This window comes from Heloderma suspectum, chromosome 2 (assembly GCF_057233095.1).
Source record: "Heloderma suspectum isolate Gila_16-S chromosome 2, 16-S_ref, whole genome shotgun sequence".
NCBI lineage: Eukaryota > Metazoa > Chordata > Lepidosauria > Squamata > Helodermatidae > Heloderma > Heloderma suspectum.
In genome coordinates, this window is record NC_139459.1 from 136,960,328 (window position 1) to 136,987,519 (window position 27,192).

The 27,192-nt window shown below is 42.7% G+C and overlaps 1 protein-coding gene across 2 annotated transcripts in view; it reads right to left on the reverse strand.

Moving 5' to 3' along the window:
* Window positions 1–27,192, reverse strand: part of PAX5 (paired box 5) — a 318,326-nt gene that overhangs the window by 132,142 nt on the left and 158,992 nt on the right. For both annotated transcript variants that reach the window (XM_084834904.1, XM_084834905.1), the window contains exon 7: window positions 22,770–22,899. In XM_084834904.1, the coding sequence (XP_084691030.1) occupies window positions 22,770–22,899 (130 nt within the window). The remainder of the gene's footprint in view (window positions 1–22,769; window positions 22,900–27,192) is intronic.

Below are 27,192 nucleotides of genomic sequence, written 5' to 3' on the forward strand. Positions count from 1 at the left end.
GCCATTGCAATAAAAGAAAAAAAAAAAAAAACGCCCCCATGATAGGCTACGTGACGATTAACGTAGCCTATCATGGCTAGATCTGCAAAGTCAGCCGTGATAGGCTACGTAAATCGTCACGTAGCCTATCACGGGTGACTTAAAAAAAAAAAGCGCGTACGGATAATGGTGGCCCCCATAGGGAGCCGCCATTCCCGTTCCTTATTTGGTCGCTGTAGTCTACGTAAAGATTTACATAGACTACGGCGAAAATAAGGGCAACACTATTTGCGTTGCCCTTATTTTCGCCGTAGTCTACGTAAAGATTTACGTAGACTACAGCGACCAAATAAGGAACGCGAATGGCGGCTCCCTATGGGGGCCGCCATTTGCGTACGCTTTTTTTTTTTTAAGTCACCCATGATAGGCTACGTGACGATTAACGTAGCCTATCACTGCTGACTTTGCAGATCTAGCCGTGATAGGCTACGTTAATCGTCACGTAGCCTATCACGGGGGCGTTTTTTTTTAAAAAAAAAAACTTTTGAGTTCGCGGCCAGGTGAGGCGAGGCGCCTCCTCCCCGGCCTGAATTTCGGCCGGGCGAGGCGGGAAGCCTCCCCCCCCCCCGGCCTGAACTTTGCGGGGGGAGCAGTGAAGCGCCTCCCCCCCACCGCGAACAAGCTTCGAGGACAGGTAAGTGACTTTCGTCCACCCCTAAGTCAGACAGAAGGAGAGGACCAAGTCTGGACCAGTCACGAAGCTTCTCACCTGTAAGCCAACATGGTTGCCTAGTGCTTGACAGAATCCCCTCACTCTCTATATTTACACAAAAATCCATGGTTTTCTCTCCTTATTAAGAACTCTCCCAGGATGATCTTCTGAAAGGCTGGTGATGTTTTGCTTGAAGGATGACTCATCCTATTTCACTGGGAAGGTTACAAGTTTCTTATTTCAATGCAAATTGGGGGGAAACTATGTTGGTCCCATTTTAAAATATATTGTTTTTATCTAATTTCAATGCAAATTAATCAGTTGTTTCTTTTTTTCTTTTTTGTATAAAAACTTGTATTGGTCTGTGACCGTAATAAAGAAGTCAGTTCAAAAATCCATGGTTCTGTGTGCTAGCAAAGGACAGAACTATATATTATGCATGGTTTTTCAAAATGTAGTCACTGAGGCTGCAGCTTAAAAGGGAGATCAGTGTGAGGGGAGAGGGGCTTCTTAACCCTCTCCCTTTGGGCTTTTTTCCTACCCAAATGTTCCACGAAGATATATCTTTTCCCCAGCAGAGGTAAAAGCAGCTTGAGCTGTGGGTGTGATTTTCAGCAAGAAAATAGATCAGGGAGAGAGAATACCACTGACAGGTATCGCTTCCTTCTCATCCACGTGGGAACAAATGATACCGCCAAGCAGAGCTACAAGGAAATCATGTCAGACTTTGAAGCTTTGGGAAGGAAACTCAAGAACTTTGGGGCCCAGATAGTTTTCTCATCCATCCTTCCAGTAGTTAGAAGAGGGACAGAAAGGGAAAGAAAAATACTCTGGGTGAATGTCTGGCTACGAAGGTGGTGCTGGCGTTAGAGATTTGGATTCTGGGACCACGGGCTATACTTCCTGGAAGATGGACTGTTAATCATAGAATCACAGAATAGTAGGGTTGGAAGGGGCCTACAAGGCCATCGAGTCCAACCCCCTGCTCAATGCAGGAATCCAAGTCAGAGCATCAATGTTGGCAAGGGATGGGTTGCACCTCACAAAGACTGGGAAGAATGTGTTTGGCCACAGCATGAAGAACTTCATCAGGAGGGCTTTAAGCTGAATCCTACGGGGAAGGGAGATGTAATGTTGGGGGTAACAATGGACGTAGGCGCATGCACTACAACAGAGAGAACAGCTCTGATAGCGTCCAATAATAGTCTTCAGACACATGTAGGAAGAAAGCCAGACTATGAAGCACATGGGCTTTGATGTCTATATACTAATGCCCAGAGTATGGGAAACAAACAGAACGAACTTGAACTCTTTAATACAGGAGGGAAATCATGACCTGATAGGTGTAACTGAGACTTGGTGGGATGACTCCCATGACTGGAATACAGCGATTGAAGGATATAACTTGTTCAAAAAGAACAGGAGGAACAGAAAGGGAGGTGGAGTTGCACTATATGTTAAAAATACATATCTCTCCACAGAAATGCAGGAGGATGAGCTTGGTAGCCCCATCGAGAGCATCTGGATCAAAATAAATGGAGCAAAGAATAAAAGGAACATGGTGGTTGGAGTCTACTACCAGCCACCCAGTTAAGGAGAAGACAATGATGAAACTTTTGAAAAGCAAATTGCCAGTGTTTCAAGGAAGCATGATGTAGTAGTAATGGGGGACTTCAATTTCACCGATATTTGTTGGGAGACAAATTCTGCAAAACATGGCCCCTCCAAGAGATTCCTGACTTGTGTTGCTGATAATTTCCTCCTACAGTAAGTAGAGGAAGGAACTAGAGGATCGGCTATCCTTGACTTGATCCTAACCAACAGAGATGTCTTAGTGGATAAAGTAGCAGTTACGGGAACTCTGGGGGAAAGTGACCATGTTATACTTGAGTTCTTGGTTCTAAAGGAAGCAAAAGCCGAGCGTAGCCAAATGCGTACCCTGGATTTTAGGAAAGCCAATTTTAATAAACTCAGAACAATGATAAGTAACATCCCATGGCAAGTGACTCTAATGAGAAAAGGAGTCCAAGATGGGTGGGAGTTTTTAAAAAAGGAAAGGCACCATTCTAACAATTCCAAAAAGAAAAAAAGGCGGAAGACAACAGAAGAAGCCAATGTGGCTTCACAAAAAGCTTAGAGATGACCTGAAAATAAAAAAGGACACATATAGGAAATGGAAGGAAGGCCAAGAGATAAAGGAAGAGTAAAAGGAGGTAGCACAAAATTGCAGGGATGGCATCAGGAAGGCTAAAGCTGAAGTTAGCGAGGGATGCTAAAAGCAACAACAAGGTTTTCTTCAGATATGTGCATAGTAAAAGACAGAGGAAAGAAATGGTGGTTCAGCTATTAAATAAGAATGGCAAAATGATAACAGAAGACAAGGAAAAGGCAGAAGTGCTCAATTCCTACTTTGGCTCAGTCTTCTCCCAAAAGAGGGTCTATGAGCCCCCTGGCAAAGGCGAAGTACAGGCTGAAGGGGCAGGATTGCAGCTTGAGATCGATAGGCATATGGTCAAGGAACACCTAATTACTTTGAATGAGTTCAAATCTCCAGGGCCAGATGAACTACATCCTAGAGTAGTAAAGGAACTGGCAGAAGAACTCTCAGAACCACTGTCTATTATCTTTGAGAAATCATGGAGGACAGGTGAAGTGCCAGATGATTGGAGTGGGGGCAATGTTGTCCCTATCTTCAAAAAGGGTAAAAAGGAGGAACCTGGGAACTACAGACCAGCCAATCTGACATCAATCCCTGGGAAAATTCTGGAGCAGATGATAAAGCAAACAGTCTGTAAGTACCTTGAAAACAATGCAGTGGTTACTCAAAGCCAACATGGATTTGTCAAGAACAAATTCTGCCAGACAAATCTGATCTCATTTTTTGATCAAGTAACCTCCCTTGTGGACTATGGGAATGCTGTGGACATCATATACCTCGACTTCAGCAAAGCTTTCAACAAAGTGCCCCATGATATCCTGATTAGCAAACTAGCTCAAAGTGGGCTAGAGGAAACAACTATCAGGTGGATCCAGAGTTGGCTACAGAATCGGACTCAAAGAGTGCTTATCAATGGGATCTTCTCAAACTGGGGAGAGGTAATGAGCAGGGTACCACAGGGCTCAGTCCTGGGCCCAGTGCTCTTCAACATTTTTATTAATGACTTGGATGAGCAGGTGCAGGGAATGCTGATCAAATTTGCAGATGACACAAAATTGGGCGGGATAGCTAATACCCTGGAAGACAGAAACAGAATTCAAAGTGATCTTGATAAGCTGGAGTGCTGGGCAGAAAACAACAGAATGACATTTAATAGGGACAAATGCCAAGTTCTGCACTTAGGAAAAAGAAACCAAATGCACAGTTACAAGATGGGGGATACGTGGCTCAACAACACTACAAGCGAGAAGGATCTTCGAATTGTTGTAGATCACAAGCTGAATATGAGCCAACATAGGGGACACCATTTGCATTCCCGTTTTAGCTGTCATAGGCTACGTAAATATTTACATAGGCTATCACGGATAAAACGGGAACGCAAATGGCGTAGGGGACGCCATTTGCGTCCCTGCTTTAGCCGTGATAGGCTACGTAAATATTTACGTAGCCTATCACAGGCTACCATAGGGACGCAAATGGCGTCCCCTACTCAGGACGCCATTTGTATGTGCAGCAGCCCAGCAGTGGCTGGAGGCCCTGCTGCGGGTTGGCCTGGCCGGCGGCTCTGCGGTCTGGCCGCAGAGCGGAGCCGGCCAGGCAGGATTCCAGGGGGGAGGAACAGATCGCCCCCCCCGTTGAGGATTCCAGGGGGAGGAATGGATCACCTCCCCCCACCTGCGGAACCCGGCAGAGCCAGGTAAGCGGGATTTCGTACACCCCTAATGCAGACAAACTGGAGAGGGTTCAGAGGAGAGGAGGGCAACAAAGATGATCAGGGGACTGGAAACAAAGCCCTATGAGGAGAGACTGAAGGAACTGGGCAAATTTAGCCTTGAGAAGAGAAGACTGAGGGGAGAGATGATAGCGCTCTTCAAGTACTTGAAAGGTTGTCACAGACAGAAAGGCCAGGATCTCTTCTCGATCATCCCAGAGTGCAGGGCATGGAATAATAGGCTCAAGTTACAGGAAACCAGATTCCAGCGGAACATCAGGAAAAAATTCCTGACTGTTAGAGCAACACAACAATGGAACCAATTACCTAGGGAGGTGGTGGGCTCTCCCACACTGGAGGAATTCAAGATGAGGCTGGACAGCCATCTGTCAGGGATGCTTTGACTTAGATTCCTGCATTGAGCAGGGGGCTGGACTCGATGGTCTTATAGGCCCCTTCCAACCCTACTATTCTGTGAGTCTATGATTCTATGAATTCCTTCTCCCCTGCACCAATCTCCCACTTCAAAGTGCCGCCTCAGTGACTGCATGATAAAAACAAAAAACACTCCAAAAAAGAATCACAGCTAGTTACACTCACAAACTATAGACCAAATATAGTCTCTGTACTTCAATCACTATGCCAAGTTAAGAGTTTTATCTTATACAAATATGAAGTGAACCCCCACTGTTCCTTCTCAGATACCATACCTCCCCCATCTCCATACTGGGTCTGGGTTGTTGCTTTTTGTTTTGTCTTTCTTTTCCTATCCTTGGCTCATTTAACCCAATATACTTTGAAGGCTATGGTAGCTGGAATGAGTGTTGTGTTTTTATTGTTATTCTAGAATTGGTGGGAGCAGATGGAAATAAGAGAATTTAAGTGTGTGTACAGAAATCATAAACTTAAAATTAAAAATAGCATAAACATGGTTATTTCTCATTCTTTTCTTTTTCCATTCTTTCCTTCACTTTCACATCTCATTTTCAATTTGATGCAAAATGAATTTAGCTATTTTGGATCATCATCCAAAAATGGGTCATAAAAGGTAGGTCAAATAAGGTGGTCTAGCTAAAAGATAAATAGCCCTTTCTTACCTCCTCTGGCATCAATCCCAGAGGGGTTGAAAGGAGCAGAGCACTATCTGTTAGTTAAACTTTTTTTTCTTCTCCTTTCATCATGACTAGAATGAAGAAGAGGTAAAGTGGAAAAAGCAGTTATGATGATACGGAATGAACCTGTTTGTGAAAGCCATGAAGGAAAAAAAAGCATTTACCAGAGGCAAGTGGTATAAATTGTTTTACTACCACACGTGATCCTCTTCTGTGAAAATTGTACATTCTGCTTTGATATTTTCCATCATACTGCCAGTCCCATATAAATTAGAAGTGTGCAGCAACCACAAGATTTGACTCAAACCCCCATTTGGTGCTTTGGGAAATGACACAATTCTTCTTGAACAGATTCAGGGCCCACCTGCTTCAATTCAGGTATTGAACCCAAGTTGAGATTTGGAAATCCAAAGCTTTGTGCCTCCCGCTGACTATCATGGAAAATTAAAAGCAGCTATAACATGTTTTCTATTCTGTCAGAATAGGATGCCATTAGGAGAGGATTATTCTTGCCAAATTTCTGAGAAATAGGTGCAGTAGTTTTTGTTCTATACACCATTATATTTTGACTTTTAAAAGTGAACTCCTGATAACTTTTTTATTTCTTGGCAGAATCGGATGAAATTTGCAGGGACAGTTCCCCCTTCTGAAGGAATCAAGTCTGCCAAGTTTCTGATGAATAATTACAGGGATTTTTGTGCAAGAGAAGCCTTTACATTTTGAGGGTATCCCAAAAAAGGGTGTGCTTATCCCCCCCAAAGTTCTTTGTGGACCACTCTTCTGAAAATGACAGACTGCATAAAGGTGGCCCTAAGTAAGAAAACTCCAAAGTTTCAGAATGATGGATGCAGCAGTTTATGTGGAAGTCCTCAAAGTGTGTGTGTGTGTGTGTGTGCGCGCGCGCGCGTGTGTGTGCAGGGGGTGGGGTTTTCTTCCCCAAAAATGGCACAAATCATAGAACTGTCTCCAGGCAAGAAACCTGCAATGTTTCAGAAGGATAGATGCAGGAGCGAAAGAGTTATGAAGATTGAAAACCAATTCAAGGCTTTTTTCATAGTGAAGCTTTTTTAATAGCAAAGGTATAGTGAAGCAAGGATGGACCTTTTCATAGTGACCTTTCATCTCATCTTTGCCTTCCCCCTAAGCACAATAATTGGAGGTCCCCTGGTAAAACACGCCCTAGGATTAGAAGGTGGGCCTGCCAACACTCCACTCCATTCTAGGTTGTTCACCAAATTGTCTCTCTACTGCTCCAGTGCCTGCTGAGGGCCCAGTTACTCCTTGCTCAGCTTTCGATGTCTATACTTGCCTTCCATCCCTTCTGATTCAATAGCAGTGATAGAACTTGGACTGGTAGGAAGAGAATGGGTGGAGACAAGAGGAGAAGACAGCGCAAGCTGAACTGTGCCAAGCTAATATGTCGGGGCATGGAAGAAGTAAAAGTCAGGCTGGAAATGTAGAAGCAGGAGCCATACGGGGCAAGAAAAGTAGTTGCTGGGGAGAGTGGTGAAAATGGAGGAACTGGGGCCAGGGGTGGGAAATCAATGGAAAGAAGCATTGATTTCTTTCCTTTTCCTTTTCTCTTTCTTCCTTTTTTTTCCCCCCTTTCCATTGCTTTCTCCTGCTTATTTTCTTCTTTATTTACCTTCAGTTTTCCCCCCTCCTCCATTTACTCTTTCCTACTTAGTACGGAGGACTATTCAGTCGACTGAACCCCTACCTGAAGGCTAAAATGGTACAGTCCAGACACAGATTAACCACCTCAGTAAACACCAGGACCATGTGATTACTTAATGCTGTAGTCATCAAATGCACACAACATGAACATTCCAAGTATACTATAGTATATTTTCCATGGAAGCTTATAAAACGGAAAGAGAAAGGGCATGGCCTGGTCATATTATGTAAGTTGTCTTGAACAGCTGGGAACAGTGGGTAGACATGTTTTCATAAATCAAATGGCACTTTATCTACTCAAGTTAAATATATGAAACTTGGGGACCTCTCTGCTGACATGGAGGGGACCCCACCTGCCAAATTTCAGACAGTTTGGCCCAGTACTCTTTGTGCTAGGTGCAGCTGAACTTTTGAGTTTTTCCACAAAAACTCTCAAAGCAAAGAGCTATACCTCTCAGTGCCACACCGCCACTGCCCCTGCCTGCCCGGCTGTCTATGGCCATATTTCCATGACAACTGAAGGAGACGCTAATGGAAGAGTACTGGATTTTAATTTAAAAGGAATCAGCTTTGCTGCAATGTGGTCCATGTAGGGCTCCATGAGCAGGTTCTCTGCACCAGTAAAAATCACTTCACAGAACATTCTACCTGGTGGGGGTGGGTGTTAGAATGAATGTCGCGTGACTGGCAGGGGCTGCTGAACCAATAAGAGAGGCTCCCCCCCTCCCCCTTTCCCCTGAAAGTCCAGATGCACCTGCATTTCAGGAGCAAGCCTCATTGACTACAATGGGAGTTACTTCTGAGTAGACAGACATATGCTTCTGCTAGGAAAGAGAGCAGTAAACACAAAGGGGACTGGGTAAAACAAGGATCAAAAAACCCAAAAAGGGATCCTCCTGATTTCATATTATTTTTAAAGGGGAGACCCACAAAACCACCATGCAGGCACAAAGCACATCTGCCTCCACAGACAGAAGCAGAATAATCATGGATCCTCCACTCATGGGTACAGCCATGGTGGAAAAATTAGGGATGTCAGAGAATTTCTCCACGAATCTCGGGGAGGCCGAATGCCAGCGCATTCGGCCCCCCGAAATTGGTGGCGAAACGGTCTGCCCCCCCGCGCCCCCCGGGACGGGACTTACCTTGTGCGAATGTCCCTGGCGGCGGCGGCGGCGGCGGCTCCGGCGGCGGTGGATGGTCTTCTGACTGGCTGCTGCCACCGCCATTTCCAAGTTAAAAAAAAAAAAAAAACCGTGATAGGCTACGTAAAGATTTAAGTAGCCTATCACGGCTAGATTTTTAAAAAACACCGTGATAGGCTACGTAAATGTTTACGTAGCCTATCACGGCTGAGTGAAAAAAAAAACAACAACTGCGCATACGCAAATGGCGGCGTCCATGGGCGCCGCCATTTGCATACGCGTGGCTGTTGTTGTGGTTTTTCACTCAGCCGTGATAGGCTACGTAAACATTTACATAGCCTATCACGGCTGACTGCAGGGACGCAAATGGCGGCGGCTACGGCCGCCGCCATTTGCATCCCGGCCGGCCAGGATTTGCGGCGGGAGGGACAGGGTGCCTCCCCCCCGGCCAGAATTTCGGGGGGGAGGGACGGGGTGCCTCCTCCCACCGCGAATCAAGTTTCGGGTTCAGGTAAGGGACTTTCACATATCCCGAAAAAAATGGATTTGAGGCAGGGATCCTTAGGGATCCTCCTGATTTTTACAAGAAAGATACCCCCAAGCACCGTCATATCACAGAGCACATCTATGCCCATGGACTGAGTGACAAAAAACATAGATTAGGGGGCTTCATAGCACCATCATGTTATAAAGCCACGGATAAGATGCCCAATTTAATATGGACCCTCTGAATTTTTACACTGGGTCCCCCCTGCCCACCCACCCCCCATTAAAGCACAGAACCCATCTTTGTCCAAGTATGCACACTAAAAATTGCAGATCTGCTGCTTCCCAACAGATCCCAGACCTTCTGTTTCACCTCAAATGGTGTGAAAAATCATATGAAATCAAGAGGATCCTTGCCTCGGATCCCTGTTTTTGCGCCATACCTGTGCCCACAAGTGGTGGATCCATGATTTTTCTGCTTCAGTCTGTGGAGGCAAATGTGCTCTGTGATTGGATGGTGGCTTGGGAAGCCTCCCCTTTAAAAACCATATGAAATCATGAGGATCCCTTTTTGATTTCATGGATCCTTGCTTTACTTTCTTCCAACACAAAGACAGAAACCAGCCCCCGTTTTAACCCTCAGGATCTCTATAATGAAGGAGCGCTGTGCCTTGTCAATTGAGGGGGTAAATTGCTGGTGGAAACACCCCCAAGGACTGCTAGCAGTCTCCTGCTCATGAGGAGACAGCTAGTAAGCAGCGGGCATGTGTGCCTCACCTCCTCCTCCTGCCTGGGCAATTCACTGCGCTTTTTGCTTCTAAGTCTATGCGCACATAGACTTCCAATCGCCGTGTTTTTTAAGAACATGGCAATCATGGCAGAAGCGGAGGAACCAGCGAGCAGAGCAGGGGCTGGGGGGGGCACTTTCTCACTTCTCATATCCCTAAGTAACACCACCAGAATGATCTCTTATAGAATCAAAGAATAGTAGGGTTGGAAGGGGCCTACAAGGCAATCAAGTCCAACCTCCTGTCTCTGAAACGCAGCCGTTTTTCTCCAGTTATTCAATCTTCCCCCTTCCTCCACCACTGTCTCTGATTGGAGATTGCTGGGTTATGTTCAGCCCTGTTTTGACAACTAGAGTTTCCATTTGCCAAAGCTCCCCCCAACCCTCCTCAACCCTTTGCTGAACTTTCTGAAGTTGATACTTCTGGCATCAGGCTCTCTGGGTTGCTCAGAACTAGGGATGCTGGAGAAATTCCAGACGGACTAAAATGAGCTCGGATTTCTAAGAATCTGACCTGCGGAATCTACTGTGGAGCGCCCCACTCAGGCCATGCAGAGTCCGTGGACTTTCGGATGATTTTTTTACTTTCCCGAAATTTACGCATATAAATCCATAGAAAAATACATAAGTTTCTGCTGAGGAAACGTTGAATGGAATGGGGGAAAATACACTAAATGTTATGTACTAGGGTAAATTATGTAAATATTTACGTAAATACATAAATATTTACACAATTATATCTGTATTTTTCCACATTATGAAAAAAATATTCGCATCCATTTGTGGGTGGATGATGGAACACAAGGCGCCTGACAATCCGCGGAACATAGACAGAGCGGATTTTACACAGTCCATCCATCCCTACTCAGAACGCATCACCAAGTTGGACGAAGCGCTTCTTACAGAAGCTGCTTCGCTCTGGGGTGCTTTGTTGCTATTCTGCTCCACCTCATACCACATGGAGGCACCTCCAAAACAGCCCGCTTTAACTCATTATTCGGGCTTCGGACTGAAGCGGTGCACAGTCCTAAATACTATGGTTTATGTCATAATGATATCAAAGAAACAACAGGGTCATTCTCCCCTGTTCTTGGTGAATGTTATCCACCAGTGCAATTGAAGGAGTTTACATCCAAAACTAAGCCTGAAGCCACATTCAGAAGTACTGCCAGAAATCAATAATTCAAGGGGCTGTCTTCACGAGCAATTTAGTGTGAAGTTAGAGCAATCTGAATTCCTTCATGACAGATGACCTCATCACCAATCTGCTGCCAACCAGCCACTTCCCTCTTGAAAAGCCACATTTTCTTAAACTCCTTTTACTCCAACTTTTTTACTAAAAGCAGCTCCCTGGAGGTATTACCACACTGTGCCATGTCCCTCTCCCCCCTCCATTAAATCTTGGGCATGCCTCTGTGACCTGGCAGTGATGTGGTCAAGGGGATGGGACACCCCCCATTCCCTCTTGTTTTCCCAATGTAAGTAGTTTTTCCCATTGAAAAAATCTCCAGGAGCACAGCAGCGACCCCTCACATTACTGCAGTAGTGGGGACACTCATTCACTTTAGCTAGCCTGCTTTTATTCTTTAACATATCCCCCTTCTGTGTACGTTTACTCAGAAGTAAGAAGTAAATCTTGCTCCCCTGCAGTAAAAGGGTTAAAGGCTAACTTTAGTAACTCGCCCTAAAGCACTCTTTCATTTCTTCGATGCTCTCTTAAATCAATATTGTGATGCTGTGCTTCTTTGATGTTTCATAATTTCTCTGATGTAAAGTCATTTTTCTGTTGTTATGTAAAGTCCCTTCTCTACTTTATTGTAGTAACGATCTTTTGGGTTTATGGGAGATTCTCATCGTGAGCAAGGAGAAGGTGAAAGGGGGGTTGGAAGCATTAACTCTGGGGCAGAGTGCTGGAATGGGGCAAAATTGGGGGGTCTGAGCTGCTCTCAAAGGGATTCTTTAGATGCTGCTCTTGAGAATTGGGGAATTTGGCTTCTCAAGGCAAAAGTGCACACACGGGGGAAAATGGGGTGGGAGCAATAACTTTGCCACAGATTGCTGGAATGGGGCAAAATTGGGGTGGGTGGGAATTCCCATGGGGTGCCTTCAGATGCTGCACTCAAGAACTGGGGATTTTAGCTTCTTCAGGGAAATATGCTCACATGGGAAAAAATTAGTTGCCCTCCATTCATAATAATGTAGTAGCAGGGTGGAGCCTGGACAGGGGCAGGAAACAAGCCTCTCTCATTGGTTGAGCAGCCCCTGCCAGGTTGATAACATTCAGTTCCACTCCCCCCACCCCACCCGGAAGTATGTTCCTTTCAAGCACCATGTGACCCCTGAAAACTGAATGTTAAAGGTATGCTATGCTCAGCTTATCTTGCTTCACATGTCCCTGATGGACCAAAGCTGATTCCATGAAAACCCAGGTAATATTCCAACATGCTTCTCATTCTGTTGTCGTGAAGATCCCCCCCTCTCCAAGTGTGAGTATCTCTTCAGCATCTTCTACAAAAAAGACTAATGCCAGCATTTCATTTGGCTTCTTTTCAGTTTCCCTGTTTTCCTTCCCTGTTCCTTTTACACCTTTCTTATTTACCAGCCCTGCTGCTTTTCTGGGTGGCTTCCTCCTTCTGACATATGTAAATAATTGTAATTGGTAGTTTTATATATATTTAGCTATTTGGTCTGCAACTTTATTTTTGGCCTGCCTTACTGTGTTGCCTGCACTTATCCTTTTTTTTTTATTTTCTTCACCTGGACTTGACTTCTACTTCACTAGTTACAAGGATACATATGAACTGTTTACATTTACCTCCTGTGTATCCTATTAATATACAAAATAAATTACAGTTATTCTGGTAAATAATATTTGTATTACTCATGTATGCTTCCATACAGAGAGCAGTACATCTTTCCCCGATAATATATTGTACTGTAGGTGTCTGGGCACCAGGGGTAGACGCATTCACCTAAGAGTCCTTAGAGAATTAAGATGTGAAATTATTGATCTTTTTAACTAAAATGTAAATGTATAATTTATCACTAAAACCAGTCTCCTTACCAGAGAACTGGAAAATAGCTTATACAACACCAATTTCTAAAAAAGAATCTATGAGGGAGATCCAGGAAATTAAAAATCACCACCACCAGTTATATCACTTTGGGGCCGGGTACAGTGAACAGGCTATACTTCAGTTTGAACTGAAGTTGTAAATGAAATATGGTAGGTAACTGGGTCCTCCTTATAAAGCCCATAGAAGGTAATCAAACATGACTGACATTCACCCATTCCTCCCCCTTCCAGGCTTGATATGACATTTTCAAGGGGACTCTGCTCCCAGCTTTATGCTTGTTCTTCTGTATGTGTATTGTGCTATGCACAAAGCCTGTCATAATGAGTTTAAATGCTTTCTCTTAAGGCCAGGGCTGTGGGCAGTCATAGCCCAGTTGAGACCTCGTCTGTGTTCACAGTTCTGCCGCCGATGGCTCCCAAGGTCAGTTGCTGGCACAGGATGTGCAGCAGGCAAAGAGTACTGTTCTGTTGACCAAGCAAGGACCTGGTCAATCTAGAGACGTCATATAGCCTGTGAATTACAGGGACCAATGTTGCACAAGGCAGCACATCCCTGATCCCTTCTGTGCCGTGAGAAGAGGCCTATGCGCACACAGTCTGAGTTATGTTCACTAAGCTGGGTCCCAGCACAATGCCATGTCAGGTTCTTTGTTCAAGCCCTAGAATTCCTGGCTCTCCCAAAGTAAGCAGCATCTGCATTGCTGCAGCCAAAGGTGGGTCATGATATTTTGATCCTCTCCTAAATCCTATAACTGATTATGGCTATGTCATTCTGTTTTTTAAAGGTACGCACCCTAGGGATGCTCAAAGATTTCATTTGATCCCCAGTTCAAAGCAATCCAATCTATTCTATACCTCCGAGGCTAATGTGCAGATCAGAATGCAGTTCTCCTTTGGATTTTTCACTCTCCTGAATGTTGCAATGCAACTCTCGGCTCATAAAATGTACTAAAATGTGTGTTTGAGGATAAAATACTTTTAGAAATGAAAACTTTGAAAGAAAACATCTTTAGAGATCTTTAGAAATGCATATTTTGTGAGAAAATATATTTTAAAATTACAGGAAATACGAATTTTCATGCAAATTTCTTTTAATCACAGATGAATATAGAAACAGAAAGGGATGGACTTATGAATGAACACATAAAAAACTGACAGGGCATGGAAATTGACTGAGTCATACCTCCCTAGTATGCATGCACACATAACGTTTAATTTCTTATTAATGAAAATGTAACATGGGAAACACAAACTTGTTTCCCTGCCTCTGGATCCATTTCTAGAGATTTGCCCTGTTAAGTATCTTGTCTAGAAAACAGTTTTCTCATTTTATGGCTGGGAACCCAAGAGGCTCACATGCTCGTTCAACCATTTCCATGCATCCATCAGTTATCCCCAAATTTTCCTTCCCTGATACACCTCCATGTATGACGCTGGAGGCTGCCACTTCTCTAACTTTCTGGAGCAGCTTGGGAAAGCTACACTGTAATATGCAGCAGAATCTGACAATACTTTGCCACTTTGGAGTGTATAGACAGGCAATCATATGTTTGAGTGCTTCCTCAGAGGAAAAAAGATTCCCTGCACAACCTACCCCCCACAGCCAGATCAAGCAAAAGAGTTCTACCCCAGAACCATTTTTCATGGGGCAGCTTTCAACTCAACCCTGAAGTGGTGCAAGGCAGGAAAACCTGCTGAACATATCATTGTGTAGATTGGCTCAACCACTCATGTAACCAGGGTACTGAGCTTAGCGCAGCTAGTTGCAGGAAAGGGTGCTCAGGAAAGGGAGATGTTTTACATCTGCAAAGGCTCCTGAAAAAAGAAGTGGCCTGGTTCATCAGTCTGAACACCCACTGTAAAAACCCAAACCCTCAAAGCTGTTCTGAAGGCTTTCCTTCATGCTGGTTAGAACTCTGTGATGTAGAGTCTACATCTGATCCCACTGAAATGAAATATGATTGTATTGCTCCTTTTTGCTAGATCACTTGGCACTCTCATCCACTCATTTCTGGGTACTGTTAATACAAAGTGACTCTCCAACCAGGTTCAGTCAGAGTTGCCTGTGGATTTGTCAGTCTGCCCTCTGTGCCTTATTGGAGAGGCGAGCAAAGGTGTCAATTTCAGTGCCACTTTGTCCTCTCAAAGTGATAGCGACCAAGCTGAAGTCAGCACAGCAGAGCAGAGAAAATGCATCTGCAGGTAATTAGTAACAATCAGGGGCTGCTCAGGAAATGCTGACTACAGCAGTAATGAGCTGGGCACATGTCATTGGCTTGCAAATGGAGAGCACGCTTATGAACCGTGGCAGCAGGCAGTAAGAGCAAGGATTTTTTTTAACTTAATATTTAATGTGGCATAAAAACGATGGAGAGAAATCAACTAGTTCTCTAATCAGATGTTCAGCTAGTGGTCCATAACCACAAGCAGTGGATGAAGCAGTATAGAAAAGTGTCATCAAAATTTCCTTTTACCATAATTTAGGTCTATTTTTATGGACATGCTGATGTGAATGCCAATGTCTAAACAGTACTTTTTCATTCAAATGATATTACTACAGATCAGATCTGCAAATCTGCTAGGAAATGCAAACCCCAGACAGACACCACAGCTGCACTGAGGATCTTTTACATTATTATTTCTCAATGCTGCTTTCCTACTCTAGCCAAGGGCTTCAAAATAAGAACAATGAAACACTGTGGCCATAATTCTCTTATCTGCATGGTTCTCAGCCTATTTTGCATTGATTAAACTATTTTATGAGTTGGCTTAAGAACTCAGGACTCACAATACAAACTAGACGTAGGTCAGTTTGTGAATGGAAGCCAAGCTCTGTCCCTAGACATTCTCATAAAAACTGCTGAAGCTTGAACTGCAGATCTCAGCCCTATCAAAAGAACCAGATTAGTTTTCTTGGCCACAATAAAACCCATTTCTCAAACTCTCTTCATCCCAGAATATGGGGGCTTTTAAGCATTTTGCACATTAATATCCTGCTGGGTGTTGAATCGTGGAACACTAAGGAATTCGGTGGTTTTATTTTCATGAAACAGAACTATTTCCTCTATTCAGTCAATGACTTCTGGTGCCATTTACAGTTCATTTGTAATTTTTAAAAAATGCACAATACAACTTTTGGGTCTCCCACACAAAATGAGGATGTTCTAACGTATATGTTTATGACATTGAAAGATACAGTATTCTAGTCAAAGTTCATATAGCTCCAAAATTTAGCTAGAGATAGCAAATTTCAGATTTTAAGCAGGTTCAGTTATGCATCTAGAGCAGGGTGGGCTGACCAATCTTGTGTGGTCAATGTGCAGTTTCTTGCCTTCTTTTTTTCGTACTAGAATCCCCATGGTCCACCAATGAGCTTTAAACTTACAAATAAGAGTCCATATTTATGTTCTTCTAGCACTTAAGGCATAGCTAAATCTGTGTTGGGTGACCCTGAGGATGTACTCTTGCTTAAAAACATAAAAAGTGCCTTCCAGAATCAGACTAGTCTAGCAAGAATCCAAACAACCAGCAGCTGTTAGGTGGTCCACTGGAAATTGCCCAAAGGTCTACCTTCTGCCCACCCTGATCTAGAGTCTCAGATGTTTTTCCATAACACTCCAGGTATGTGAGCATGAAACACCAAATTGGTTCTAGACATTATTTTGCAAAGTGTTCAGCAGAAGAGGCTCCAGCAGCTAAAATAGTACAAAGCCTATTTCTTCCTTTTTTCTTTCTTTTTTTTCTGAAACCAGGGAGCATTCAGAAACTGAGAGCTGGTATGTTATGGTGTGGTGGTTGTAAAGAGTGTTTGCTATGAGCTGGGAAGTCCCCAGTTCTAATGTCACCTCTGCCATGAATTCATTAGGACACAGGCTGCAAAACCTTTTCAGACCCAGGCACCCCTAGTTTGTCATGTATGGTGGTAAATGCTGAAATTCCCTTTTCTATACAATTATTAAAAGTGAAAGAACTGTGTTCTCCTTTGCATCTGGCTGCCCTCTCTCTCCCTCTCTCTCTTCATCTTCCATGCTTTTTTGCCTTTACATTTTCCTTCTTTAATTAAAAAAACCCTAAACAAAACAGAAAATGGTGATGGTACTATTGGTGTGACCCACCTTAGGATCACAAGTAGTGTGACCCACCTGTTGGTCCTAACGCAGCAGCTGAAGACCATAAGCAACTAGGTGACCATAAGCAAGTCACTAGTGAGACCAGGATTGCACACTTTGTTCTTAATCCTGCAGTCCTGTGCTCACTTTCCGGAGAGTAACATCTGAGTAAACATGCACAGGATTAAGCTACATGTATATAAAATAAATATAAGCAAGTTAGCCATTTCAGTACATTATAATAATTGTATATGGCGCTTATTCACTTATTAGTTTCCAAGTTAAACATTTTCCCTTCTACTGAAGGCTTTATGCCACTAACAAAGTAATGTAGATGGGCAATTTTCTTTCTTCCGTTCTTTATTGTTATGGTAGGGGAGGAGGAGATGGTTCATTTTCAAATGACCAGACCTTTTTTTTGTCACCCAGACAATTCAAATCAATGGATTTTTTTTTTTATGTGCATGTGCTTAGATAAATCATATGCAAATGAGCACTGACAGATTTTTATTCCCCTCTGGGAGAGGTGGCAACCTTAATTTATTTGCCCTTTTGAAGGCTTCTTTTTATTTCTACTGTATTTTTTAAGGGAGAGTACTTACAACTGAGAGTGACCCACAAATTTACGTAGTAACACAGTATGTTGAAAACTGATTTACATTCATTTTAATAATGATGCCAACATAATTATGTTTTTACCTGATATTAACTATAGAAGACATACCTTCACTAAGCTGTGGCACACTGAGACAAAACACTTTTCCAGAGTTATTTACTATAATTATGGCCTCAATCTTTAATTTCCTGTAACAATGAACTTGGCTGATCAAGTGCCTTTCAGTTTTGGAACAAAGTGAGACCACCCAAAAATAAGGGAAAGCTTTCTACATACTCAAGGGCTCACCAGATATACAGAAGTAACTTAGAAGTTTGTAAATTAAAAGAAAATATTTTTAATCAAACCTCTCCCCACCAAAATTAACCTGTGAGCTTCCAAAACCTACATACAGCATAGAGATGAGAAAATACTAGATAGTAACTCATCTCATTATCTGGAAAAGGAACTTCTGGGCTCACACTGAGTGCCAAAAACAGAAAATCCTGTCTTTCCTACTACATTTTATTTGGGGTGGGGTGGGGTGGGGCGGGGATGACGTGCTGCAGCCTAATCACAGCGGTGCTAAAATCCTGTATTTGTTTCTTATTTCTATCCCAGGGGATTTAAAAAGGGGGGTTATAAAGGAACTGGAGGTCAGACAGACTGTGTCAGTCCAGCAATCACATCTGTTGGGGAGAGCAGTTGAGCCATGGAATGTTGGCTGTGTCCTCTGAAGGAAGGAAGGAAGGAAGGAAGGAAGGAAGGAAGGGGGGAATGGCGCACGAGAGAGGGAATTGGGCTGTTTGAGCTCCTAACAGCTTACAGAAGCTTGGAAGTGAACATTCAAGAGGATGTGCACCATAAGGTTAAAAAAAAAAAAAACTCCTCTCCAAGCTATATACCTACCCCCAGATATATATTGATAAAGCCCTTAGATTCAGGGCTCACAGTCAGCCTTGATTCTAAGCCTTCTGGTACTATTCAGCACAGCAGCTGAAGGTTTCAGGAGGGTGGGGGAAAAAAAGTGTTTCCTCTCCAAACCCCAAACAGCACTACAAGGCTCCTTGTTCCAGCCAGCTTGGAGTATAATGCAACAAGTCCCCACTTGTAATGTTTATATTAATCAACTAAGGGCACAATCCTATGCATGCTTAGACAGAAAAAAGTCCTACAATTCCCAGCATTCCCCAGCCAGCTCTTGTGCAAGAGCCCCCATTCATTTCAATGAGGCTTGTATAGGATACCTTCCCTCTGGATTGTGCCCTGGAACTTTAATTTATTAGCTGACAGAAACCAGTTTTAATTGGTATGGGCAAATTTTAACCATTGTGGCTGAGAGAGGCAAACTTAGTTTTAGGGTTGAAACCATTTTGGTTCTACTGGGTTACTGGAATTGAGAATGAAAAATACACCCTTTCCTTCTAAAAATGTATGGTAGTTTTGTTTGTTACACTGTAAGGTATTTCACACTTCCTTCAGTATCTCTGAGCTGTATGGACATTGATGTTTTGATTATATGTAGTATTAATTAATTATTAGTTAATTGATGGATAATCAACTAAATATTCTTTAATCATTGGGAAGACTTACTCCCATGACTGGCTGGGAGAAGCTGGGAGTTATAGGATTTTTTTCTGCCTAAACTTGCATAGAACTGTGCCCTAAACCACTTAAAGCTAACTCAATAGCGGAAAGCAGTCTAATGTTGCTTTATACAGTGACTAGCAGTAATTAGTACAATAGCTTAGTAGGGGTATGTGCAAACTACCTCTACAGTTAAAATAGGCACAGTGGTAAAATCTATTACATGTGCACATGCCTTGCACTATATATTAAGTATATTCTTTCTTTCCAAGTCACCAGTTAGGATAAGAATCAAGAACATAAGCATGGATCAGGAGGTAGGCCATAAGTGATTACCCTATCCAGAAATGTTCCTAGATTTTGTCAATTTAGAATGCAAATTCCTTAGAGATACCGATTAACTTTTGATTGTGTTACTCTGTAAAGCACCACTGAGGGTGTTATATACATGTATGGGAGCTCTACAACCTAAGATTTGGTTGGTTATTTCAAATCAACATATGAACTTCCTTCCTCTACAGTTCCCAGTCAAGTAGATTTCTCCTTTCATTCTATCCTCTGTTCCATTTTTCCGTTCCCTCTTAATCAGTGACCAGGTTTGCATGATCACTGCAGTGGCACGTGCTGGTGGCCATTTTGAATATTCAGCCCCCAGTGGGGGGTTGCCATGGTTTGTCACATCATCTGAACCTGGGAGGCAGGGGATGTTTGAGGGTTAAACAACCCTCAAATAACCCATAGTCTGTTGTGTGGGCCACAACTCACCGTGGCTTAAACAAACCACGGTGGGCTGCAGTGATTGTGTGAACTGGCTGTCTACTGCCTTTGCCCATCCTCTCATTCACTTGTAGCATTCCATCTTCCAAGCCTTTACTCCCTCTTTTGCTGCCTGCCCAGCCCCTCCCAGATCAAAACAGCTCAACCAATAAAGCCAGAAGTCCTTCTGATGGCCCAGCTTCCCTCTGACTGGCAGGCAGCCCAGTCAATTACTGCCAGAAGCACCACATACCATCCAGCTGCTTCATGAAAGACAGGCAGCTGAGTCGAACACTGCCAGGTCTGCTCCACCATCATCACCAACACCACAAAATATCTTAGAGCTTTATAATATTGATGATGATGTCAATAGGTCACTCACACCTAGAAATTTTGACTGTGCTAGGATGTGCTTTGCATAAGAAGATTAATTGCTGTAGTACTAATCTATCAGTAGGTAACTTGTGCCCTTCCAGATGTTTGGGTCTACAATTCCCATCAGCCCTAGACAGCATAGTCAGTGGTAAATGATAATGGGTATTGTAGGCCAAAATATCTGAACAGCCACAAGTTGCCCACCCCCAGCCTGAACATACTGGCCTAAATCCAAAGAACCAAAAGTGCAACAGAAGAAAGCCCCACTAAAACCAAAAGAGGCAGTAAAGCTACTTCTATGCAGTTGCCCCAGTCTGCATGCGGAAACTAGCTGATGCATGAGGGAGGAACCCCACACCAGCAAACCCACTTCCTCCACATCTGGAAGAGTTGCAGAAGTACAGTCTTTCTCATAGGAGATTGGCACCATATGGAGCTCCTGAGTAAAACACCTTACAGCACAGATCACCAGTTATGTGGCTCTCTGTTGCTGGATCATAGTGATAATTATATGGAAGTGGTTTCAACTGAACTTGCTTCCCAGTAAATCTTTTTCGGATTGGATTATAAATTAGGTTCAGTAGAAGTAGTCTGATGTTATCTAATTGTTCTGTACTTTCGTTTGCACCCAGTTATGAAGGAACTAAACATATATATCAGAGCATAATATTGTAACCTTTAGCAGTTCCTGAACAGAACGTTAATAATCAAAATACACAAACAAACAATCTCAAAGCAAAACAAAAACCAAATACAAACAGCATTAAAGTAGAATGAGTCAAAAAAGCAAAAACGGATGGGAGGGGGAGAGAAAAGCAGTGATGTGGAGAACAGTGTTGTTAATGTTGCGCTTTATACAGCATAAAGGTTTGTGATTACTTAGAGCGATTGTATGCCACTTCTCAACGGATTAATTTTTAATTAGCATTTCAACTAATTAAGGTGCCACTTACATTATGTCCACTTGTCCGTAATCCATAAAGTAATCACCAGTCCCCGCTTCCACATGGCGTTCAAATACAGATCGCTTTGACCTCGAAAGGATTTTAGGATGTAAATATCTCTTTAAAAATAAATGCTTTCTGATCATGATAAATGCGGACTTGGTGCCATAAGTAAGGGGGAAAAAGGAACTCCATGCCCATCCACAGAGCTGTTCCTAGCTCATTATCTTCCTGGGTCAAGCAACCCTTGGCTCTTCCCCTCCCACTTCACCCCTGTGGTCCTCATTCCTCAAACAGTGAAATAAACCAGCATAAAGCATGGCTAATTAAATCCTCCTTATCTTTTTTATTGGTGCTGGACATGGAACATAAAGGCCAGTCAAATCTTCACTGCTCATGTTGTGTATATTTAGGTGGGATGTAGGAAGAAAAACACAGAGGCAAATTCTATCCTGCTGTGATCTCATATAACTCCACAGATGTCGTGAAGTGAATGAACTGAATTAATATTTTAATTAATTTCTTTATAAAGTAATAGGTTGGTCACTTTTCGACATAAAGTATTCAGATAATAAAATAAAAGCTGTAATATAAAATAAAAATCAATAATATAAAATAAAACTATACATATGTTATTGAACTAGGAGCTAGAAATGCAACAGTAGCAAAGAATAAACACCCATCAACGCAACCATGGAAGGCTCTTCGAAACAGGAAAGTCCTCAACTAATAGCAAAAGCTATATAAGAAAGTAATCTGGAAGATCTTCCTGGGTGGGACATTTGATATTGTGGGCACAATGGAGAACATCCTCCTCTGTACCCAAGGCAAGTGGGCAGGTTTCATTTCAACTTAGGCCAGACTCAACTGGAGCCAATGAAAAGAAGTAGTGTGGTTTAAGATCTACCTGCAAAGAAGTGGGATAGCGCCCTACCCCACCTCAGTTCAAGCATGGAAATAGGAGAATACAGAACCATCTATATTCAGCCAATATGAGAGGACAATCTTTTCAGTCACTCTAAGAGAACAAGAGGACAAGGAAGTTATACAGGTAGGCATGCTTGCTACCTAAAGAGCTTGAAAATAAGAAACATATTGTGTGTTCATACATTAAAAAATGGCATATTATGTGTGTCAGAACATTAGCAATACTTCATTAGAATATACAGTCCTCGTAATATATTTAATTAAAGTTGCTTTTTACAGTTATGGTACATCTCACAAACAAAAGAGGAGTTGCTCATTGAAATAATTAACAGTTGGCAATATAGGATACAGGCTGTTTCGGACAATTTTTTTAAATGCATAACCTCCTACACTCGTATCCCAACACCAACATATTATGTTTTCACAAGCACCTATCATTTTACACAGTGGGTAGAATCCAACTGAAGTCCTACTTAGAGTAGACCCAATAAAATGAATGGGACTTAAGTTAGACACGACTAACTTAATCCCATTCATTTCAATGGGTCTGCTCTAAGTAGGACTTTAGTTGGTTTCTACACAGTATGTCCATTTTAAACATGTAGCCTCATTACATTATCTAGTATTTCTTACCTGTCACAATAGGATATGATTGTGGCCCTGGAACACTGGCTCCTATATCTGCTGAAGTAGGGCTCGTTAAATTGGCCTTCATGTCATCTAATCCACCAGCTAGTGATGCCATGGCTGAGTACTCTGTTGACTGAAGGCAGAGAAAAATGAGACAACTTAGTACAAACTTCTGGGTATTAACAAGCAATGCCCGATGCATGATAAAACCATTCTATATAGGTAGATTCCTATTGTTGTTGTTGTTGTTGTTATTACTATTTTTCATGATAAGACTAATTTTTGTTTGACACATGTAATGTGTCACGGGGAGGTTTCAGCCTGTGATGGGATTATATGTCATCATGAGTTCTACAAGCTTCAAATATCTAGCTTGCTGAAATTGTGTTGACCAAATGTTTAGGGCAGGAGTGGGGAACATATGGCCGTCCTAATGTTGGTGGACTGCAGCTCTAGCCGGCATAGGCACTAGTTAGAGGAGTTGCAGTCCAACAACATCTGGAGGGCCACATATTCCTCATCCCTGGTTCAGGGTTTCAGAACATAGGTTGGGGTCGTTTGATCATCAGCACATGTCAATGTGGATCACAAGGTGATTTCAAAAAAGTCATCTCTCTGTGAGAGGCTTCGGCTCTGGCAGATCAACCTTGCTTAAGAATAACATGCTTTAATTGTACTGTTGTTCATCAGTGCTTTGGGGGCAAAATAAGACTTCCATTACTGTTCGTTTTTAAATGCAATGCATGCCCTGTTCAGCAACCCGTTACAGGGTTGCCACATGAGGAGTTCCAAACTAAGGAACACACTGTGAAACCATAAGAAAATTACATATTATGTATATCAGGACATTAACAGCACTGTCTTAGAATATACCACCCTTGTAATGTATTACATTTTTTTAAATTGCAATTATGGTGCATCTTACCATATGGTACATACGATTCATGATAAGGAACCATACTTTGAAATAAGGAACAGGTGGGAAGCAAACTCTTATATAGCAAATTGATACCAGAATCACTGCGAGGAGTGTCAGCATGACTAACAATTATCAGGAATTAGGCAAAAGCTGCCCTGTTTACCTCAGCTTTTGGTCAATGGTTTGTGTTGTATTAATTAGTAGGTTATAATTATTAATATTGTTGTCTTTGGTAATGGTTATTGTTGTTTGTTATGATTTGTGAATTGTTGGTAATGCTTTGCTTTGCCTGCTGCCTTAAGATACATTTTTTATTTGCAGCTCTTGGGTATGTATTTTTGGTTTAATGGTGCGTGTTTTTTCTTGTGAGCTGTGCCTGTCTTGAATACCAGTATGTGGCAGAAAGGCAGCATTAAAATGCTTAAATAAATAAATAAAATGGTAAAATAGTTTAGATGAAAAGACTTGCAGCCTTATACTATGCATGTTAGCGTGAAATTAGTCCCCTAAATTCAATGGGACATGCACATCCATTCTTATGCATGTTTACTTGGAAATCTCACTGATTTCAGCGCTGCATACTTCTAAGTAGGTTTGGACTAGGATTACACCTTTAGCATAAGTGTGCATAAGACTTCGACCTACAGCTCTTTACAGATGATAGTTTTTCAGACACTGGTGAAGAATAATGTAAAACAATCCCTGACCTTGATTCATTTTCATATTCATGGTCTCTTTAAAAATAAAATGTTTATTGGTTTTGCATGCTTTTATAGTGTTTCAATCTGTATCATGTAAAAAACAGAACTGCCTATTTCAGCAATGCAATCAATGCTGCTTCTGCAATAGACATTTCAATCTGATTACCCTCATGATCACCTTTTAGATAAGCCCATACTAAATAACAAACCTTGCTCTACCTCATGCTCTGAGCAGTTTTGGAACTGTTTTTGAGGGATTTTTAAGGATGTGCTTCCATTCATCTGCCAAAGCATATAGCCTTTTAAAGAAATATATTAGAGGATTACTCACTCCCCTACAACACTCCACATTTTGAAAGTATGTCCTTATTTTGCATTATCACAGTTCAGAAGCAGTGCCGAGTGTAGTTCAAGCCACCCTGCACACCATGACACCAATGCACACCCAACAGGCTTCTGTGCTATGGCAGATGCCTCCGAGGCATCCTCTTGTGGTGTGGCATGGGTGGGGTGGGGTGGTGGCACTGGCAAGATGGGAGTAAGCCTGAGAGTGGCACTAACCAGGCAAAAGTCAGTACTGCTCTCAGGCTTCCCTCCAAGGCTGCTGGCAGCTCTCCACACCAAAAAAGATGTCCCAGAGACATCTGCGTTATCCCTAAAGCTTCTTGGCCGTGTCTCCATGACAACAGAAGGAGAAGCAAATGGAGGCATACCGGATTTTTTAAAGGGAATCAGCTTTGCTACATACTTAAGGAACTGATCTCTCCAGTATCTCCTGTCACAAACTTTGGAGTTAACGAAAAGAGCCATTTTAAGTGTACTATGTGCACCAAGTTGAAAAATAAGGTACACAATGTGACATTCCTTCAGTTGCTTCTTTGCTGAGGAATTGCCTGACTCTTATAGCTTGCTAAATCCCAAGCAGCAGAGGTTAAAATAACAGAATAAAAAAACCCTTAAATTTATCTTGAAAATAATTTCCAGTACATTTATAAGTTGTGGGATACTGGGATTGTCTGTTTTTTAAGGTGATATAAAAAGAGTAGCCAAAATACACGATCAGGGTTATTAGAAGTGCAAGGTTATTTCAAGTTTTTGGCCACAATCCAATTCAGAGTTAAGTATGCTTAAACCCACTGAAATTAATAGGCTTAAATTCATACTTATTTCTCTATTGTCTTGTGCCCTTGGGTTTTTCAAAACATTTTCCAGATCAATAGTAAGATTAATCCTACTCATCACAACTCCTGACCCCTTACCCTCTTAACACCCTTCCTTATCAATGGGCCATTCTTATCAAAGGGTGGCGGAGGGGGAGAGAACGAGACAGCTGAATTATCAGTTCCCATATACATTAAGGAAGTTCATCCAGATTTCCTGAAATCATTCTACAGCTGTGTTTCCATGGCAACAGAAGGAGAAGCTAATGGAGGAGTACCAGATTTTTTTAAAGGAATCATTTTTGCTGCAAGCAGAGCTCCATGAGCAGATTCACCAGACCAGTAAAAATCGCTTCACAGAACGTACTTCCTAGTGGGGGTGGGGGTTGGAGTGAATGTCATCTGACTGGTAGGGGCTGCTCAAGCAATAAGAGAGGCTTCCCCCTCTCTCCCACCCCTTTTTCCTGAAAGTCCAGATGCACCTGCATTTCAGGAGCAAGCCTCATTGAGCACAATGGGTGTTACTTCCAAGTAGACACACATACTGTATGCTTATGCTGGGAAAGTGGGGGGGTGTCACAGGGATGGGAAAACAGCCCCCTTTCTAACTGCAGGATCTCTACAATGAAGGTGTGAAGTAATAACTTCCTAAGGCAATAAACCAAGCCATGGAGAATTGCAGGTTTGGTAAAGCACTTTACAGGCTTCAGGGAATCTGTGCTTTAAACTCACAGCTAAAAAAAAAGCTTTCAATTCAGGGGGATCTCTGTAAATTCTGATGTGGGCATTCAGAGGGAAAGCCTCATTCAGCACAATGGGAGTTACTTCTGAGGAGACACTAATGGGTTTGTTGAGGAAAAGGGAGAAATAAAAACAAAGATGGGAAACCAGCTACCATTGTAACACAATGCTGTGCAGGATCTCTATAACAAAGGGTCAAAGTAGTTACTTCCTAAGGCAATAAACCAAACAACAGAGAATTCGAGCCTCGAGATAATGCTTTACAGCACTTAGGGAATTGGGCTTTAAGCTGTGCCATTTCAATTGAGGGGGATCTCTGTAAGTTCTGATGTGGGCATTCAGGGGAGAAGCCTCATTGACCACAATGGGGGTTACTTCTCAATAGACACTAATTGGTTTGTGCAGGGATGGGAAACACACAGGAAACACCCCTTGACCAGAGTTACAGTGAAAGGCACAGCCCTCGGCAGGTCTAGCATACCCGAGGTAAATGAGGTGGTTGGGGCACACAGCAACTATACCGCGGAGAACCTGACTTAAGGAAAAGAATCAGACTTTAAGCAATCTCAGGAAATCTGGTTTTTCCCTGATAAGCTCTGGGGTGGCTGCTGGATGGCCACAACATCATGTATCCCTAACGACCTCAACACACAGGCTGCTCGGAGTAAATCGCTCATGGAGACACCCCCTTGGACTTCCTCATGTCTAATGTTAGGAGGGCTCTTCCAGCCAGTGGACACAAGGGGGAGCAGTGATATCATGGCCAGGGGTCCAGCCCTGAAGCAGCTTGCTTGGCAAGGATATCCCCCCACACCACCCTGCAATGAACAAGTTGGCCATCTCTGCTCAAGACCATTACCTTATGGCCGTGCAACTGTATCTTTGTGGCAGAACAATACTCACAT